The sequence below is a fragment of the Capra hircus genome, chromosome 2 (genome assembly GCF_001704415.2).
Source record: "Capra hircus breed San Clemente chromosome 2, ASM170441v1, whole genome shotgun sequence".
Taxonomy (NCBI): Eukaryota; Metazoa; Chordata; class Mammalia; order Artiodactyla; family Bovidae; genus Capra; species Capra hircus.
Window position 1 is genome coordinate 129219915 of NC_030809.1, and position 20340 is coordinate 129240254.

At 36.0% G+C, this 20340-nt stretch overlaps 1 protein-coding gene across 1 annotated transcript in view; it reads right to left on the reverse strand.

Moving 5' to 3' along the window:
* The window catches only part of COL5A2 (collagen type V alpha 2 chain), a 148504-nt gene that overhangs the window by 51777 nt on the left and 76387 nt on the right, over nt 1-20340 (reverse strand). The window contains exons 4-13 of the mRNA XM_005675868.3: nt 16911-16943; nt 15812-15844; nt 14305-14358; nt 9567-9677; nt 8174-8251; nt 6316-6360; nt 5122-5175; nt 4652-4705; nt 3479-3532; nt 534-587 (exon numbers count right to left, since the gene is read on the reverse strand). Coding sequence (XP_005675925.2) covers nt 534-587; nt 3479-3532; nt 4652-4705; nt 5122-5175; nt 6316-6360; nt 8174-8251; nt 9567-9677; nt 14305-14358; nt 15812-15844; nt 16911-16943 — 570 coding nt within the window. The remainder of the gene's footprint in view (nt 1-533; nt 588-3478; nt 3533-4651; nt 4706-5121; nt 5176-6315; nt 6361-8173; nt 8252-9566; nt 9678-14304; nt 14359-15811; nt 15845-16910; nt 16944-20340) is intronic.

A 20340-nucleotide genomic window follows, 5' to 3' on the forward strand; every position in this document is an offset into this window, starting at 1 on the left:
GGCCAGCCAATGTACACTGAGTGAATATCAACTATGCTTTCAGATAGATGTGTAATTTCTATATAAGTATGTATGTAACTAATAGTTGCGTATTCATTATCTTGAGTTAAAGAGAGAAGCATTCTACAGCCTTCTGTGTCTGAGTTGGATCCGAGTTGACTAGGCCCCTGTGATCCAGTACACTTTATGGTATTATGTAAATATTCCACTATGCAGTAGTTGCCTATTTTCTTAAATAAATCTCATTAGACTGAAGTTGAGAGTCATGGACATTTCTCATTTATCACTACTTTCTTATTTATAGCACAGTATTCAGCGCATTGTTAAGAACTCAAAATACATTCGTTTATAGAATCAAATGAAATTCTGGAAATGTAAAAAGGCATTGTGATTTTGGTAAGTGACATCTACTGTAACCACAGCCAGTTAAGGGCAATTGACAAATGAAATTGTGAAGATTTTGAGGGTAATGCTCCCCTGACCCTACTCCATAAGCCAGGGTATCTAAAAGGATTATAGAGGATTGAACTTACTCGGTGACCCTTCAGGCCTGGAAGACCAGGAGCCCCAGGAAATCCTCGAGCTCCCTGTCAGAGGAAAAGGAGATAAGGCATTTCAGAGTCATTAACTGCATAAGGCACTTTTTTTTCCCAAAAAAGATATTTGTTGTTTTTTTTTTTTTTTTTACCAACAAACCTAAGAAGAAAAAGGAGAAATATATTTCTATATGTCAAAATACATGTAGGTTATCAAAAAATTAGCAAGGCAAATGGAAACAAGTCTTACACAGAAACATGATTAATTCTAGGCATTGATTTGATGACATTATTAAATTTTCAAATGATATTGCTGTGTTATAATTAGTAAAGAATAAGCAATAAGAAAATAAGCCTGAATCTACATTCTCAGTGTCTAAATCAAGTAGGTCAAGGTAGAGGAAAAATAATCAGGAAACTTAAGGAAAATTATGCTTTCTCTCTTTTATATTGTGTTTTATTTGTGGTAGAATAATAAATACATTTGTAGCAAATAAATATAATCTATTTTTTCTGAACTTCTAAATATTATCAGTAGAATATGATTAGAAAGATTATATAAAAATATCAGAATTTTTTAAATAAAATATTCAGGAGGAGCTTATGGATTTGTGATTGTTTAAAAAACTGAGAAAACGAAATATCCAACAGAAAAGAAAGTCAAGTAATACAAAGAGAATGGGTTGGTTCCTTGACTCAGCTTCTTACTTTCTATTAATTCTATGCGTCTTTCACCTAACTGTAAAAATTAAACAAAGAAATCAGACACTAAATAAAATCCAAAATGGCATGACTTCTTTCAAACGATGCTTGAAACTTTTTCCTCATACCCTCTTTAAATAGTTAAGCATCCAGTGACTTAATTACTCACTTATTCCAGTTGCCGACATTAAATAGGTTTTGTGTTGAAACCTATCTACTGCCACCAGTAGAGTCAGCACTTTGATAGCACAGACTGAAGCTATCAATTATTATTAACAATCTGCATATCCCTAACACTTTGCCTTCTGCATTATTAGTAGGCATTCAAGAATAAAAACTGAATAAACAACTGAATAAAGAAATGGCTTCACATTCATCATCTTCTTCATCTTCTTGACACTCATAGAGCTTTTCCTAAATCTTTCAAGGAACATCTCTTGTCTTAGTACAATCTTACAGAGATGGCAAAATCCTTCTGTTCTGTATTACCATACCCTTTACTTAGTGTTAACTAAATGAATGAGCAAATAACTCAATAAACAAACTTTGTATGATAAAAGCAAATCAATAATTCTTCCATGACCTCTTTCAGGAAAAATGTTTCTGTAGTGTTTTGTAGGGGGTTATCACAGTAAGGGCACATCAAACCCTGCACTCTGAACACATAAAGTCCCACTAAATCTTCTGTTTACACAGCCCTACTTAGGAATTCTTTCACTTCAAAAATGGCCTTTAAGTTTTTCCCCTGGAATCCTGCCCTTTACTGAGATTCGTCTCCCCACCATCTTCAGCATACATCCGCCTAAGCCTATAGAGGAATTACTGAGCTATGCTATTTGAAACGATTAGTAAAACTTTTGAGTTTTTGTGGTCTGCAAGGGAATTCTCATGTGATTACATATCTCTAATACAGCAAGAAAATAAGCCAGATGTACTAGTGCTCATAAAATTTTTCTCATTCTGCTGACCCAAGACTGTCATCACACCCCAATCACACATCGTTGCACTGCGCTTGCAGAGTACATCTGTGACATGCTGGCAGGGCGCCTTTCCTCCCCGTGGAGGGCCCACGCTGTGAGAAGGTTCGAGTGTGCGCAGGGCGGGAGTCTCAAGCCTGGATTGGTTCACACTGACATCTGTGCTAATGACTAAACCACCTGTCTTTGTCTGCAGGCTTTGTTTGCAGGCTGATGAGGGAAAGGAAAAGAGAGGAGGGAGCTGCAGGCCTGGTTTTGTGTTCGAAACTAAACGATCCTTACAGTCCTGTGCTTAAATTCCCGTAAAAGATTATTAACATTCGTGTGTCCAAAAAATCCCTAGCATTGAACCTCATCAATTTTCATAAAGTAAATGGACAATAATTCAGTATTGTTGTATGTATATGGTAGTAGAAATATTAGGATATTATAGGAGATATAATAAATAGGAAGTTGAATCAGTTTAGGGGACTCTGGACCAAGAGAAAGTCTAAGAGCAGGAATGTTAGAGCATTTATGCTTACTTATCATTTTCTAACTTTCCCCACTGTCTCTGTGGCACATCCCAGAGGAGCACCTATCAAGGTAACATGAGTGAAAACAGACAGGTGGGTTCAGGGCGGCCAAGTGACCCAGGTCTTGAATTCTGGTAGAGCTAGTTACTCTCCCTGTATTGAGCCAAGTGAGAAGAAAACAACTGTATTAGGAAGGCTGGTGATTAATACATCTGGTTATAAGCTTTTCGGGGCCAGAACATCAATAAAGAATTTCAGTCAACAATAGGGTTTGGGGAATAGCCAAAGAGGCATCCTGTCCACAATTTATTGTTCTAGCATATAAGAAACAAATCAACAAACTCTTTAAGGCTGTCATTTTTGACATATGAATACAAAATCTTTAAAAAAAAAAACTAAAAATATATTTAAAAGATAAATTGGGATTGAGATATTATGAAAGGTAAGTAAGTGAAACTGGTGATTTATCTGAAAATTTGGTACTCATTTGGTACTAACCATGTTAGGTTATAATTCTCTAGCTCTGGGAGGGTCATTCATATGGTGCCAATGCAAAGCCAGGAACTCAAATAAGCTCTCATCCTGGCAAAATGTCCTGTTTCACAATGACAGAAGGGAACATGTCTTGGTGACGGTGTCTACTGCATGTGCAGGGTTGAGTTAGTGAATGAATGGTGAGTTAGTTTTAAATGTTCTTCATTGTTTGAATTTTGTCTTTGTATTGTTGTGTTGATCAGTATAAACTTACCGGAGATCCTGCAAATCCCACTTCACCAGGTTTTCCATTTCTACCAGGCTCACCCTTTATAGGGAAAAAAGCAAAGTGGAGGAAAGCAAAGAGGGATTTAAAATTTTTCTCTCCTGAGACTAAATGACAAATCAATTGCAGGTGAAAAGGCTTCCTTAGAAAGCTCACATCCAATGGTCTAAGCAGGGCGAGAACACAGCCCTACTCCTGAGGGCATTCCATTATAGCAAGTCAGTCTGCGGAGAGTCCATTCGTTTATCAGAAGAAGAAATAAATATAAATTATACTGGTCTGACCTAGCTCTCCATTTTATTCAACATCAAAATTTGCACACACACACACACACACATGCCGTGAAATTCTACATCAACATGCAACACTGAAACAGTGCTTCTCAAAATAAATTTACCATTTATTTCTTGTGATGAAAAAAAATTTAAGAACTACCAGAGATATTTTCTTTATGGCCAAATTCACTGTAATCCACTTAAATAAATCTCACGACACCCAAAGGAAAATATTTTCTTGGTTTAATGTCACATAGACATTAACGGCCTCCCTAATGATTTTATCCTCAACTTTTGGTGCAACTAACAGAGGAATTCAGGAAAGCAAATCTGTTGTTATACACGGTTCTTAAATGTTCTTAAGAACACTGATCACATGTTCTTAATGTTAAAATCTGAAATTTAGGCTTAACTTTAAATATTCAATTAAAGAAACAACTTTTTGAGCATTGGAGAGCAATACTAACACTATTCCGTGGACACATTTTTAAAAATCCATTTAATGAGGGCCTCATAATGATCTTTTGGGATCAAAGAAATGTGTTTTTCCTTAAGATCACTTCAAAAGCTCTGCCCACCAAATGTTGTTGCTGTTGTGACAGCAATTCTAGTATCCCATGGAGAAACCATAATGGAAAAACTGAGCAGGCAAAGATACAGTACCTAACAATACAATACCATCACAATTAAGAGCACTTTCAGATTTTATAAAATTCCATTCTGACCTCTCCTGTTTTTATTAAATTTAATGACAGTAAAAAGGAGAGGAATGAAATGGGAACCAATGAATAATATTCATGTTAATGTTGCAGCTCTTTCCTAGCCAAAATTTTGCAAATTTTGAAATTTGACAAATTTCAAAGCAAAATGAAGAAAAGCAGCTTACATCTTCACCAGGTTTTCCAGGAGGGCCCTCTGGTCCTCGTGCACCAATTGGACCCTAATAACAAAATGAAGCAAAAGGGAAGTAAGGATATTTACCTTTATTTACCCATATCCATCAATGATACAATCCAAAATACTGTTGAGACAAATGAAGAATATCAGAGAAAACAACTTCATTAATATTCTGAAGTTTATGTTGTATCTTTCAGATTATGTGCTCAAAGGAAAAAAATTTAATTTCACAGATGCACATATCTTAGCTCTTTCCGCTGACCACATTCAAAGCCTCTGAATTTAAATACTCTGCCACAAGAAATATGTAGCTTAAGCACAGTCCATAACACAGGACTCCTGAACTGGACTAGAATATATTGCTACATTAGGAAACAGGTGGTAACATAAATAACTCTTGACATCATTGTAATGGTGGACCCATAGTTAGCTGGGTCTACATGCTTACTTGACATTTACCATTGGGCCAGGGTCACCAGGTTCACCAGGTGGTCCTGCTGGGCCAACACCACCCTAAAAAAAATTGTATAAAATTTATATATAATACACAAATTATATGGACAAATCAAAGAAAACACAATACTGAATCCTATACTGTCCATAGTACAGTGCAATTGCTCAAAATGTTGACTCTGCCACTCTCCAGCTATGACTCTGGATGAGTTATTAATAACTTCATCTCTCTATATCACATTTCCTAATCGGTGAGATGAGAATAATGTGGCACCTCCTTCATTAAGCTGCTATATCTCTTTGGGTAACGAATGCATGTTGAGAGCCTAGAACAGTGCTGGCAGAGTGAGTGTCGATAGTGGTAGCCATCTCCCTCTTTTCCTCCTTCTTTATCAGCTACATTTTCCATTCACAATGGCAGTACTGTATAATAGCTTGGAGTAAAACTCCACACACATGATAATGAAAATACGGCATGTTTGAGCTAAGAATTCTTCTCTCTCTCTTTAGAAAAAAAAAATTTTCTACAGCCTGTCAAATCACTACAAAAATTAAAATAGCTCTACATCAGTATTTTATTGGTATTTGAAAGGTTATAGAAGGAAAGTACAGAATTATTTGCTTTATAAAGATTCCATGGAGTGATCATTGTCACTGTTATTTCTAATAGTACCACGTGGTGATATTCTTCTATGACCTCATTTCATAGGTCCAGAGTTGGCACATAATTAATTATAAGGATTTTCACCATGACATGAGATAATGATCTGTTATTTTACAAACACAGGCACATAAAAATTCTTTGTATTGGAGGTCAGTCACATAAAGAAACCAGGTGATAAAACTTCAGCATCATGAAAAATCTTTGAAAACATATTGAATATATTTCTAAGTGCGTGAAAATTAATTGAATACAGCCCATTCAGTGAGTATTGTTGTTATTGTTCAGTCACTCAGTCGCGTCCGACTCTTTGCGACCCCATGGACCGCAGCATGCCAGGCTTCCCTGTCCTTCACCGTTTCCCGGAGCTTGCTCCAACTCCTGTCCATTGAGTTGATGATACTATCCAACCATCTGGTCCTCTGAGCATCACAATATGCAATTTAAAGCCTAGCCAAAAGCAGTCATGTCCCAGAGAACTTACTTCTTTTTCTTTTTTTTTTTTTTACAGTATGTGATTTAATTATAAAAAGACTTACCTGCTGCCCTTGTAAACCTTGAGGACCCCTTGGGCCAACAGGACCCTTAAAAACAAACGAGAAGAAAAGTTGCATAGTGTTCATGACAATTAGTTCACAGCTTTCAAAAACGTTGAATTTACTTTAGAATTTGGGAAAATGAATCTCTGACAGTGAAAAGGTGATGACATTGTCCTTCTGTATTCACCTGGAATACAGCTAAATTCAAAAAGATTAAAGCTTGGATAATGTTTGGGATGATCTTATACACACATTCAGAGTCATGAAAAGAAATAAAAATGCCTGTGCACGCCCAATGTCTTGGGATGAGAACTCTTGCATACTTAAGGGGTGGTTTAATTGAAGCAGAATAACCAAGAAAGAAAAATCTTGGCAAGTATAAATTGTTATCAAACTGTCTATTTAATTCTTCAGCTTCACAGCAAATAACTCATAATTTCAATGAGCACACTGAATTAAAGGCTTATGAAACTATCAACAATAGCAACCGGATTATTTTAAATGTAAGTTTTAAATGATCTGGGGCACTGAGTTTTGGAGGTTATTTCTTTCTTTCATGGGACACATCTAAAGTATCCAGTTTTCCCCCATTTATTATGAAATGCTTACAATGTGACATAACAAAGGTAAGAAAAGGAAAATGCTATTTTTAAAAGTTGTTAGTAAATGTCTATGTAATTTTTTTTAAATGTCACACTTTAAAAAGCTAAAGCAATTAAATCAAAATCTAGTTTGTTCTTATGGTGAAAACTTAAATTTTTATTTTGGATTGATCAGATTTTTAGATAGCAAGAAAATAAGAGCTTCATTTAAAAAAATAAACACGCCTGTAACTTGAACATCAAATGATTAAAAACATGTATTTCAGAAAAATATCCCCAGTTAATCATTGAATGAGACCATATTGCTACTGACTTAGAATATGTATAATCAAACAATGTTTAAGTGGCTTAAAATATATACCAACAATATTGAAATTACTCACTGGCCTTAAGGATGGGTGTGCGTGCTCAGACATTCCATTTTGTCTGACTATTTGGAGTCCCATGGACTGTAGCCCACGAGGCTCCTCTCTTCATGGGGTTCTCCAGGCAAGAATACTAGAGTGGGTTGCCATGCTCTCCTCCAGGGGATCTTTCCCACCCAGGAATTGACCCAAGGTCCCTTATGTCTCCTGCATTAGCAGGCAGGTTCTTTACCATTAGTACTGCCTGGGAAGCCCAAAGGATAGGTAGAAGGGGTGTTTATCTATGCAGTCTGACTTTACGTTGTCTGAAATGTCATTAATCTGGAATGCCTTTGAATTACGTTATGAGCAAAAAAGTATGGAAGAGTCGCTTTGCAAAGAGTTAATTCAATTAATAAAATTACATTGCTCCAAATACCCAGGTGAAAGTAAAGAAAATGGGAATCTTTCTGGCTGTTGAAGAAATGCAAAAGAGAATGCTAATGGCCCAGTGAGTAAATTTTAGAGTTGTCAGCATAAGGCAATCAGAGAAAGGAAAATAATATAAGGGAATAATGCATTTTGCCAAATAACTTTCTAACAATACCATAAAACAGACTTTGCTTTGCTTTTTTTTAGTTTTTAGAAAGTACAGTTTTTGTTGTGGTGGTTATAAGTTAGGTGAAAAATACAGACAGTCCTTTATTAATGAAGACAAATAACTTTGCACAGTTACAAATGGAACACCACTGGGCTTTCAAATATTACACAGCAGAGTTTGATAAGTAAAGTGAATGAATGGATGGATGGATATATTTTAAGAAGATACATATTACTTTACTAGCTAACTCAAACTTCTCTGCATAATGGTTTTTCCAAAGTACTTTGATTATCAGTAAAATCTACACTTACCACAGATCCAGGCATCAGTCCTACTTGACTCCCAAGTCCAGACTTTTCATCTAACCCAGCCATCTGAGCTGAAAACGGCTGTTAAAGAAATGTGTTGACATTATTTCCACAGTAAAAGATCTATATCAACATACTTTTTAAACTGAGAAGTGTACATTCCCTGGGATTCTTAAAGAATGACTCTTTTGAGAATCATTGTAAACTTTTGACTTTAAAGCAAGGAAAAAGATTCAATCTGTTTTCACTGTATGTGTTTTTGAGTGAACAATCTTCCTCACTATGTTGCTTCAAAATAACTACTGCAAAGGGCCAAATGCCTGATACTTGATAAAAGCATAGATCATTCTGATAAGCATTTAGCCAGTCTAATCAATTTCAGGTTTAAGTCTTTTTATTTGCTTTTTTCCCATTGTTAGTGCATGCCAATTAAAAGTGCCTTTAAAACATTTGTCCTAAAGATTTTTCCATTATACCAGACTGCTTTACTTGGATGGTATTCTTTTTTCTTTGTTAGTAGCCAGCAAATTTTAACTGTATTTATATAAGTTGATTAAAATTTTATGATCTTTTTAATGAATCCTGGAATATTCCAAAATCAGTAACAGTTTTACCTTCTCTCCTTCACATCTAAAAATCTCTGGTAACCCAATTGACTAAAACTGTCCATTTTCATTCCAGGAGTTCTATCAATTTCCAGATTTTAATGGGAAAAGAAGGTGCATATTTTTAAAAAATAAATTGTCAATTCCTTCTACAATGAGTTGAAAAGCAAATGTAAAAATTGTTGTAAAACAAAAATCACATTTCAGGGTTCCATACTTTCCCTTGTTGTACTATGCAATTTGCTCATAAATCTACTCAAAAATCTGCCACTAAGAATTCAAACAGGCAGGCATAGAAAGACATTTTATTTTACTTCTGGTAGGAAATTAACACTCAGAGACATAACCAGAATGCATTTTTGATGTCAATTCAGTGGCCCTTTTGCAAGCATCATCCCGGATGTGCCATCCTTCCTTGGCGGGAGGACATGTCACAGGTTCTTTCAACATTCTGAGCCAAGAGAACAATAAAGGAGAACAACGTATTTCTCTTTCCAATTCACAGTGGGAACAATATTAGTGGTCCTTTAGAATCAACAAAGAACAAAATCCCAATGCCCAGAACTGACATTAAGAAATACAAGCCATTTGAAGCAGCATCTTTAAAAAGTGATACTTTGAATTTTCCAACAATTCCCTGTGGGTTTCTTAGTTTTGTTGTTATTGTGTTCATTTAGCTGCTCTTACAGATAAGGACCAATACGTGAACTAACACAATTTAAGATCCTAAAAATATACCATAAACTTAATATATTATCTACAGAAGATATTAAGCAATGCACACCACTCACCCTGCTCATGCCATCCGGTCCTGGGTGAGATGGATGCCCAGGAGGTCCTGGGGCACCTGGCTGACCAGGAACACCGGGTTCTCCATCAATTCCCTGAGGACCACGAGGCCCCTGGAGAAATAAGCCAGAAGAAATTAGAACCCACTGCTAAATATGTAGCTAGGAGAAAACAAAAGCCACAAGCTTCTTGATGGAGATGAAGTGTTCATTATTTTTTTAAAAAAGAGCAATCCAGCAACCCACAGTAATTTCATCAGCTACACCAAACCTGCAGATTTCAGCACTGGTCACAGCCTCTGCCGTCAGGAGAGGACACATTCTGCGTAAGAATTTTACTCTTGATGTGTTAAATTCCCAGTAATCAGATTTTTTGGAATAATTATGAGTGTATTCAGTTTGTCAATATTCTAGAATAAGCTTCCTTACTTGAGTTTTGCTGTTTAAGGGTATTTAGTCAATTATTTCTAAATTCACTTGTTTTAAATTAACTGTATGTTCCTGCTTAACTTTCCCCCACTTAAGAAAAGAACATGATGGATCTTTGAACAGTGTTTGTGGTTTTCCTCATCTAATTTTTTAATGTTTTACATAGTTCCTGGCTCATAGTAGACACTCAGTATATGATTACTACATTTTCGCATTTCAGTTTCTTTTCTCTAGTACTTGAAGTCTGATACACTTTATTTTCCCTACTACTCCCAAAGGTAGACCAGACCCATGAGAAGCAGAGGGAAAGGCATGGGGACGCAGCCAAGTCTAGTTCTCAAGGAAGTGAGCAATGAGTTACAGCTGCCAAATTCCACCCTCCTCCTAACCCACATTCTGAAGGCAGCTTGGGGAACGGCCACGTCCCCAGTTCTGGAAATGCTCCATCTCCTAACCTCATCATTCCCACAAGTCTTGTTAAGTATTTTCTAGCTTTTTAACCCTGGAAATTCATAATAGGACCAAAGAAAGGAAAGGAAGGATCAAAGAACTCAAAACGCAATATGATTTTACTAGTTAGAAGCAGGGATTAAAAGTAGATATAGATATAGATATGATGAGTTAAACAGTAAAAGTTTACCAAGCCTACACCTGAGACTATCTCTCAGCACACAATAAGCAAACATGAGCTGATACAGTGGAGGGAGGAAGCACAGGGCAAGCAGAGTGGGGAGGAGAGGTGGCTTGCAGATGATGGTTTTGGGGAGGGTGGCATAAGAGCTATTCCGAAATTTAATTAATATATATTCTTATATATTCAAACACTCTGTTTGACACGTTTACTTCTTGGAGTAGTGGCATAATTAAGGAAATTTATCTATTCAAACAGAAGTAGATAACAGCCTGAAAAACACATTTTGAAAACTGATTTCTCAGAAACTGACCACTCTACGCTTTTTTCATTGTATTACATAATAAAGGCTAATCTTCCATTGCTGCCTAAGGCTTCTAGATCATACAAATGTGACACCATGGTCTGGAAGTGGATGCTGTCAATGGTGGCACATAAAACATAGCAGCCTGACCTACTCAGACCACTATGTGTGGAAAACTTAATGTGTTTTCAAAATGTGAAATTGCTAATTAATAATCAAGTATTGTTAATACAAAAAACTGAGCTAAAACATTCTCTCTGCTCCCAAAGAGATTTCCAAAGCAAAACCAAAAACTACATTTAGTGTCACTGGGAGTAGAGAGAGGTTTGGGTAATATCAATCCTCAAAAATTGGGTCTTTTCTCCAGCCCTCTGTGATTAAAAATCCTGTTTCAAAGTCTGCTCTGAAGATAGCCCACTTTTTCACTGACTTCATGATGCATTCTGTGTCTCCATGGTATCTCCTCTAAATAGTCTACATGATCTACTTTTATACAAATTGAGGTTAAAATGAATAAAAACCTGTGAAAATCATCCAAAACTAAGTGAACATAATAAGCAAGACTGTAAGTGAAAATAGGGAAAAAAGCCTATAATACATGATATTTTACTGATAAATATTTAAACCAAAAACTATAACTGCAAAACACATCAAAATACATATTTTCATATTTCCAGGTGTGACGAATCACAAAAGTTTTGTATCAAGGCAAGCATTCTCTCTATAATCATTCTTTTCCCACCCCCAGGATACTTCACTGTCTCAGGAGACAATCCACCATAAAAAGTACTTGTAGATTGTCACTAGGTGGCAACGTTTAAACATTCACAAATAGGAATAATAATGCCCCCAAATCAGAAAGAACTTTTCTCACTGATAGTTAGTAATACCACACACACCCACATTATGAAATATGAGAGTTAGTAATAACTGATATATTCTCCATTTTGCAGATGAGGAAAGAGACATGTAGAGTTAAGTGACAGGCGCGATTAGAACTCAGCACACCACTGATTGCCGTCCATCTCCTGACACGTTGCTAGTTTGTCAGTATGAAGTTACCAGGACAGTACACTTAAAACTAAGGGTATGTGTGAGCGAGAATCATGATGATCGCTGGCTAGTAATGAGGGCTTCATGAGAGGATCTCTGCATCAGTAGTTCTCAGTCTTGAGCAATTTGCTCCCCTCCCCACTGCCAGGGAACATTTGGCAGCACCAAGAGATATTTTTATTTGTTACAATTGTATGGCGGAGGCGGGGGCAGGTGTTCCTACTGGCATCTAGTGGGTCGACACCAAGAATGCTGCCAAATTATCCTACAAAACACAAGGAATTATCTGTCCCCAAACATCAGCGGTGTTAAGAGTGAGGAACTGCTCTATTTTATGAGCTTTCTGTGACGTTTGATGGTAACAAAGGGGAGGAAAGTGTCATACATGACTGCACTACCAGCCTATATCGTGGCATCCACAGCTTTTGTCCACGTAAGGATCTTAGGACCAGCCAGTCTTAGGACCTGAGGTAAAACATTCTACCTGTAGCCATTTGTGACATCATGCAAGTATCTTGGAAAAAGTTGCGGTGGGAGTATTTACACCAGAGAAATCAGCAAAAGCTATAGGCATTTTTTTTTAAATAAATCAGTTATTAAACACTTGGCCATCACACCACTGCTTGCTAGGATTAGAGAGGAACAGATTTCCTACTTGGGTATCGACCAGAACTGTCTTGCTCAATTCCAAATAAATAATTACTTCTCACTCTTTTTCACACACACACACACACACACACACACACACACACACACACACACTTCCCATTGATTGTCTCAGACTAAACCAAGACAGGAAAGGGAGCCTATCACATACTAAGTCGAGAAGAGAAGAGAAAGGAAAGAGAAGACAAAGAGAAGTGGGGAGTAGATTCATTGACCCCTAACAAGAAATTCTGTAATCCCAACCATGAGTTTCACAGCAGCTTCCACCTACACTTAGGACTCAGTTTTATCAGTTATTCTGGGCACAAGTACATTGAGCCGCAACGTTTCCTGCATGACCCCCACCGTCCACCCAGCTGAAGTCATGTTCCACCTGCCTCTGACATCCCAGACTTCTGGACAGACATCCAAATATCTACCAACAGGGTTTCAGCTGGCAATGCTGGTGAGGCAGCATGGCAGAACACCATCAAAGAATGGGCCATGAGGAAATCGGAAACCAGCTGTACTGTCCACCTACATGGCTACGACCTTCTTCCCTGGGACCACTGTCATTTACCTGCATGCCTGCAAATACTTTCCATAACTTCAGTTGCAGTTTGGAAACAGTACTGGCATCATCCCTTTCTTGGTGAAATGAGTAGAAGCAAAAAACAGTATCGAAGATGAAACCAGGGGCAAGGGTTTCTAGTAACATGATCTAGAATATGTTTTTTTTCCTTACTTATATATTTAAGGTGGTTTGTTGCTTCCTTGCTCATCTATTTTTCCCATTTAGATATGGATAAGTACTTATTTGGAAGGTTAAAAACCCATAGAAAGTTATATCTTAGTAGATATCATTAGACAGAAAATTAAACAGCAGAAATTTTTCAGATTGAAACATAGGATAATGATAGATTCATCTGAATCTATTTTTGATACACAAATTCATCTAAGTATTGCTATTGATATATAAAAGACAAATTTTGAGGGTAAGATATAAAAGAGAAAAATGATTGCTATAATAGGAATTCTTAATAACAGAAAACATTTAGCATGTATTATATAATAATCTCAAGGCTTATCTCAAGAACATAGAGTTGATTATTTAAATTTAAAGGTATTCCCTATGATAATGAATTTGTTGATGTTTAAAATTACTCCTTTGATTAGCTCTGCAGCAGCTGCCCAATGAAAAAGGCAGCATTACTTGGGAAATAAATTCATTACAAAACCGCTTGAAAGAAAATTGTGTCCTCTAATAATCTCTTTTTCCTTTATCCAATTTGGTTATTCCTGGAGCAGCCACAGATCACACGGCTTGGGTGTTTTCTCTCAAGGATGCATTATTGGCACTGTTTACTCATGAGCTAAAACTTCTGAAAACAGTATGAGGTATTCGTCATGTTTCCTTAGATTCTACTTTAATTTGACCTCGTAAAGGACACGTGGATATCATCTGTGTCATCTGAGAGATCATAGGTAATTATTAGCATGTGATGCTTTCCTCTGAATCAGGATCAATGCACAGTCACTTCATGACCTGAATTCTATGTCATGTTTAATAGAGGGGAGAAAGGAAAAGTGCCGCTGGCTCTTTGCTGCATCCACGGAGCTTGGCATGGATGGGCTTACTTGTTAAAGTTCACAAAAAGGGAGCTCCACTGTCAACTCACAGGTTTTCCTTTGGGGCCTCTCTCTCCTCTCGGTCCTTGTGATCCCGGTGGTCCCTAAAACAGAAAATGATGGTTATGTCTGTAAAACATGTATGCTTCAGATAATTTTGCTTTAAAGGTTACTGATATAAGAAAACCGAAAAACAGAAATATCATCTATTTTAAAATTTCAGCTGAAGACTACAGAAAATAAAGCCATGTATGTGTAAAAGTTCTGTGTATACAGAAAGGCTGTTTATTTTCACACTGAAGCTTAAAGACGTGTGAAGAAGTAAATATAACATCATACGCAATGAGTTGTATGAATTAGTTCAAACAATAATTGTAAATTTGCAAAGATCATTTTTTTTTTGCTCTCTTGTCTTAGACACAAAAACTTACAATTCAAATTTTGAGAACTACATTATTGTCCAAACTCCAAATCTTCAATTTTTCTGAGGAAAGGTATGAATTCATGTTGGTACATGGTATCCCAAACTATTCATCGCTATTCAAGTTGCTGATGAAAGCAATGGCAAAAAAAAGCTTATTTTGCTCCTACCTTGTGTTCCTTCAAGTATCCAATATCATTTTTTAGCTTTGCCCCATCTCCATTGTAAATTTAAAACCCACCAAGAATTTTCCAAATGGTAACTGCAATTGCAGTTATTTTTCCATTAAAATAACAAATGATTATTATATTTCAAAACTGGCATTTCGTGCTTATATCTTAAATTAACTTTTTTCCCCAGAAAATGGCAGTTGCCAGGAGAATTTTATTTCTCTTCAAAAGAGTTTCAACTGAGTTATAAAAATGTGATTGTGCATTTACTCAATCCAAAACACAATGCTGTTTAAAAGCAAATGCTTCAGAATGACTACAGCAGGTCTGTTGAAGTGTATCAGTATTTCACTTACATTGACCTAATGTGCTTTAAAATTTACAGCAGTGTGTGTGTGTGTGTGTGTGTGTGTGTGTGTGTGTGTGTGTGTTACGCATCTGGCTACCTGTGCATGCTACCACTAATCCAAACCTGAAATCAGTAGTCTTTTATGCTGAACCAGAAATATGCCATCCTGATATATATCTTCTCAAACTCTACTGTAAAATTTACTGATATACCAATATAATACATATTAATATACTGTTATGTAATAGTAAATATTACAATAGAATATATCAAAATATATCAATAATATCAAATTCTATTGATTTAATTTTAATAACAGATGAAATTAACAGTTTATTTCATGAAATAGATAAAAGCAGTCTATCCTTAATCATTGTCAACAAGACTAATATGCCCTAATTTCAATGAGCACAGTTAACCTAAATAGGGTTCATCAATTTCATTCACTGCTGCAAAGAAATGTTTAAACTTTAAGGTGTTTCAGAACAAAACGTTTCAAGAAACCAAGCACATCATTGTTTTATAATCTATTGTCTTTTCGTGGACATAATATCCATAAAGATTCAGTATCTCAAAGAACTTCGAGAATACCATGAATAGTGGAGGCAACTACTTACTGCAGGTCCTGGGCGTCCACGTATGCCTGTCACCTAAACGATAAACGAGACAACACGCGGAGAGAAAGTTTCAAAGAGTTTTAGAAACTCAATAGTCGAATGGATAAGAAGAACAAAAGGCCCAGTTATTACTTTAGAACAAATGGATGTTAGCAATTGGTGCCCATTCCATCCCCAACTTTCTTATAAGGCTAAGACATTAATTTAAATTCTAATACAAGGAGGCAGTACCGGTATAGTGATTAAGAGCTAATGCTGGATCCAGGAAACCTACGTTCAAATCCTAACTCCAACCCTTACCAATTGTATGACCTTGAACTAATTAATTATCCTCTCTGCACTTAAGATTCCTCTTCTGTAAAATGGTGATAATGATTATGAAATTAACTCCCTCTCAGAGCTGTTGTGAAGACAAACAAATAAATATTTAGGAAGTGCTTAATACAGTACCTTAAGCACTGTGCTTTTAAATGAACACAACCAATACGAATGGTTTCACTTTTTAGGTAATCTTTGCTAAAAACAAGTCAATTTAAAAGCAAAGCAAAAATGCAAATATTGTCAAATAAATCAACATGCTCTACTTTTGTCTTAACAAGATGATAACTCCTTTAAAAGCAAGAAGAATAGTGAAGAACTTTCATCCTACATAATGATAAACTTTATGATCATCTCCAAGTCTAAATAACTCTTAAGAACTCTATACACTATGGACTTTACATCATGATAATAACATAGCATATTTCCAGAAGTGTGGCACATTAAATCATGCCTCTCCATTTGGATGATATAGCTAAATATACTATAAAAATATACATCTTAATTATCACTTTATATTCACATACAATATATTTAATTCTGTAAAAGCTTGATTTACACCTTTAGTCATGGGAAAATAAATAAAAGTCAGGAAAAATAAACATGAAATATATTAAATTAAGAATTGATCTATTTTATTTTGCTTGCTTTATACTAAAAGTTTGGTTATAAAATAATTAAATTCCCTATTTTTGAAAGTATGTATATAAGCAATAATATAAAATGATGCTATAACTAAGTTTATCAAATACATGAAAAATGTATATACATGTATACTTACAACAGGTACTAATCCTGGTTCTCCCTTTTGTCCCTATGAAGTAAAAAAAAAAATGCAATTAGCAAAATATAGTGGCTTATTGAGCATTAACATGTTATATCAAAATATTCCATGTAAACAATGGAAATTTGTATGTAAGAAAGGTAAAAAATAAAATGAGAAAAAGGTTAACAATCAATTTTAGAATAGTTAGTCAGACTGTATTCATGAAAAAAACACTGCTTCTCTCAAAAACATGAAAATAAAATTAATCCACTGCATGAAATGTGTAAAGTTTCTGTTCAGTTTTTACGGCAGTCAGACCCAAAGAGATGATTAGAAATGTCACTGGTGGTACAGTGGATGGGATACAGGTTTGATCCCTGGCCCAGGAGGGTCCACCCACCACGGAGCAACTAAGCTCGTGCACCGCAACTACTGAGCCCGCGAGTGGCAGCTACTGAGACTGAGCACCTGGAGCTCACGCCCTGCAGCGAGAGAAGCCACTGCCGTGAGACCCTGCCGCTCAACTAGAGAGTGGCCCCACTCGCTGCAACTAGAGACAAGCCGGTGCACGGCAGTGAAGACACAGCGCAACCCAAAGCAACAAATAAGCATTTTTTTAAAAAATAAGAAATATAACTAACAACAAAGAAAGGCTTGTGATTAAAAAAATGTAAAGTCAAAGCACCATAGGAAAAACCACCCAAAGACTGAAAGCACAAAATCCAGAAATATGTTTATATTTGAACTCTCACACTCATATTACATGCCATTTAGTTTTTAGTAACTTATCACATGCCAATCCCAAAACACCTGCCATCGTTTTCTGTTTTTAAACTCACGGAAGACTATGAGAAATAACAAGAGATATGTGATTATCTTTTAAAGAAAAAAAGGAAAGAAAATAAAAGACATAATGATATTAGGTAATTCTCAGTATCTGAGGAAAACCTAGAAAAATTATTTGAACAGGAAAATAAAAAATAAGAAACTATCATAACTCAAAGTAAATGAAGCATAATTTGCTTTTATCTTTATCTTAACACCATCTTTGCATCTATATCTTAACATCACAGATATAGATGGAATTTCTTTTGATTCTTAGAACTTTAGATTTTCAAAAATTGTATTCTTATAGCATGATGTCGAGTATGTTGTTTAAATAACATTGGTTGAATTATATCTTTATATACCTCTACTGTGAACTCCCCCAGTGGCTCAGATGGTAAAGAATCTGCCTGCAGTGTGGGAGACCCAGGTTCAACCCCTGGGTCGGGAAGATCCCCTGGAGACAGGGATGGCAACCCACTCCAGTATTCCTGCCTGGAGAATTCCATGGACAGAGAAGCCTGGTGGGCTACAGTTCACGGGATCACAAAGAGTCGGACGTGACTGAGCGACTAATACACACATACCTCTATTGTATCACATATTCACTTGCATCATTTATTTCAGTATTTGTCTTCCAATAGATATTGGTCTCCCCAAGGTAATGATTATCTACTTTATATTCTCAGTTGGGCACACAGAAGTTCTCAATAAAATTAATATAGTAATTATCATTAATACACTATAAAAATGCTTTTTCCCAGGTAATTATAGAGAATGAATACATTAGGAATTATATCCAAACTATAGGAAAAACAAGGGTAATGAATTCTACTTTATTTAACTTCTTTCATATACACTGTCTTTACATATGTTTATAAAAATAATAGGAGTTCATAGTAAGGAATTAGGATGATAGAAAACAGATAAAGTACATATCATAGTCAGTCAGGAGATAATCACTGTGAACATTCTGACAATCTTAGTTTTTCATCAAGTACCTGAGTTTTACCTAAACAATGCTTCAATATTTTACTTTTAGATTTTATCTTCATTTAAAAAATTATTTTACAATCTTGATAGTCTTAATCGTGGACTCAATGACAGAACAATACCCTGATCATACTTGCTGATTCTGATGCTGAGGTAGCTAATCCTCAGGAAGTCAGGAATAAATTGAGAATTCCCGGCTCTACAGATGCAGGCAGATCCCTCAAGGCAGAACACAAGAGACTGAAAAACACCCACAAAAAGACTAGAGGAAGAGAGGCCAACACACATGAGCAGCAAAGCAGAGAAGCTTATCTCTGCATCCTTCCTCTGCTAACTTCTAGACTAGATCTCTTCGTTTTTAACAAGAAAGTAATACAAATTAACCTTTTAAGAGTTTAAAAAAACTTTCTTTGAAATATCAAGAGAATTTTACTTGTTGGGAGAGGGCATGTAAATCTGTGTCTAATAAATAAAGGACTCTAGTGGCTCATCTGAGCAGGTGGTAAAGAATCCACCTGCAATGAGGGAGACCTGGGTTCGATCCCTGTGTTGGGAAGATCCTCTGGAGGAGGACATGGCAGCCCACTCTAGTATTCTTCCCTGGAGAATTCCATGGACCAAGGAGCCTGGTGGGCCACAGTCCATGGGGTCACAAAGAGTTGGACATGACTGAGCAACTAAGCACACACATACATGAGAATAATTCCTTTTTGGAACAAGTCTAGAAATACAAGTAAAAAGGGAGGAGAAATTATTTCAGCCAAAATTAGAAAAACGAGCCTTCTACTGTTCCACAATACTTGATATGGGATTGAATGTTCTATAATCAAGTTTTGATAACAAATTTATCTAATGATTCTATGTATTTCTTATTTTGGAAATAAGTCAAAAATGAAAATATTTGTCATTTTGTTAATATGAGCTTTGAATAAATCAATTTATGTGGAATGATCGCTTTACTAAATTTGATTCTCATACCCCTGGGAAACATAAAAGTCAAGTATTCATGTTCAGATGAGAATTACAGTTTAAGTTTACTTCTCATCTGTTACTCATCACTTAATGCTATGTGGATATGCCTCATCACTTCCATAGGAGCCTTTACCACAAGAAGCAGTCACAGTTATTTTTCCCACCATCACGTCATCTGCATTATTTGCCTCCTACAGGATTTTAACAAAGGTTCAGTAATCATTTGGTGCTTAACATGAGTGAATGAATAAATTATAAATAAAAATCAATATTATATAAACCCAGCACAAAGTGTGTTTATACAATATCGCTCTGCTCTCATATTTCTTGATAATAAATGGCAGAGACATGAAGATAAGCACATAACTAGAATGTGTTAAATGAATAGCTGCCTTGAGGATGCCCTTCTCCAAGCTGTCCCACACCACCTTTGGAAAGAGGCAGTAAACTAGACGACACAGCCTGGCAACTGTCCCTCAGTAAACTGGATGATTACTACCCAAATTAAGTTGATTACATCAAGGCAGTTCTCACAGTCGACTCCTTTTTATTTCACAGACTGTTCATCTATTTGCCTACTAATTCGCCTATCTATCTGTTTGCAGGCTACATTCACACATTTAAGCTTCACAATCTTTTAGCTTTCAGATGTAAA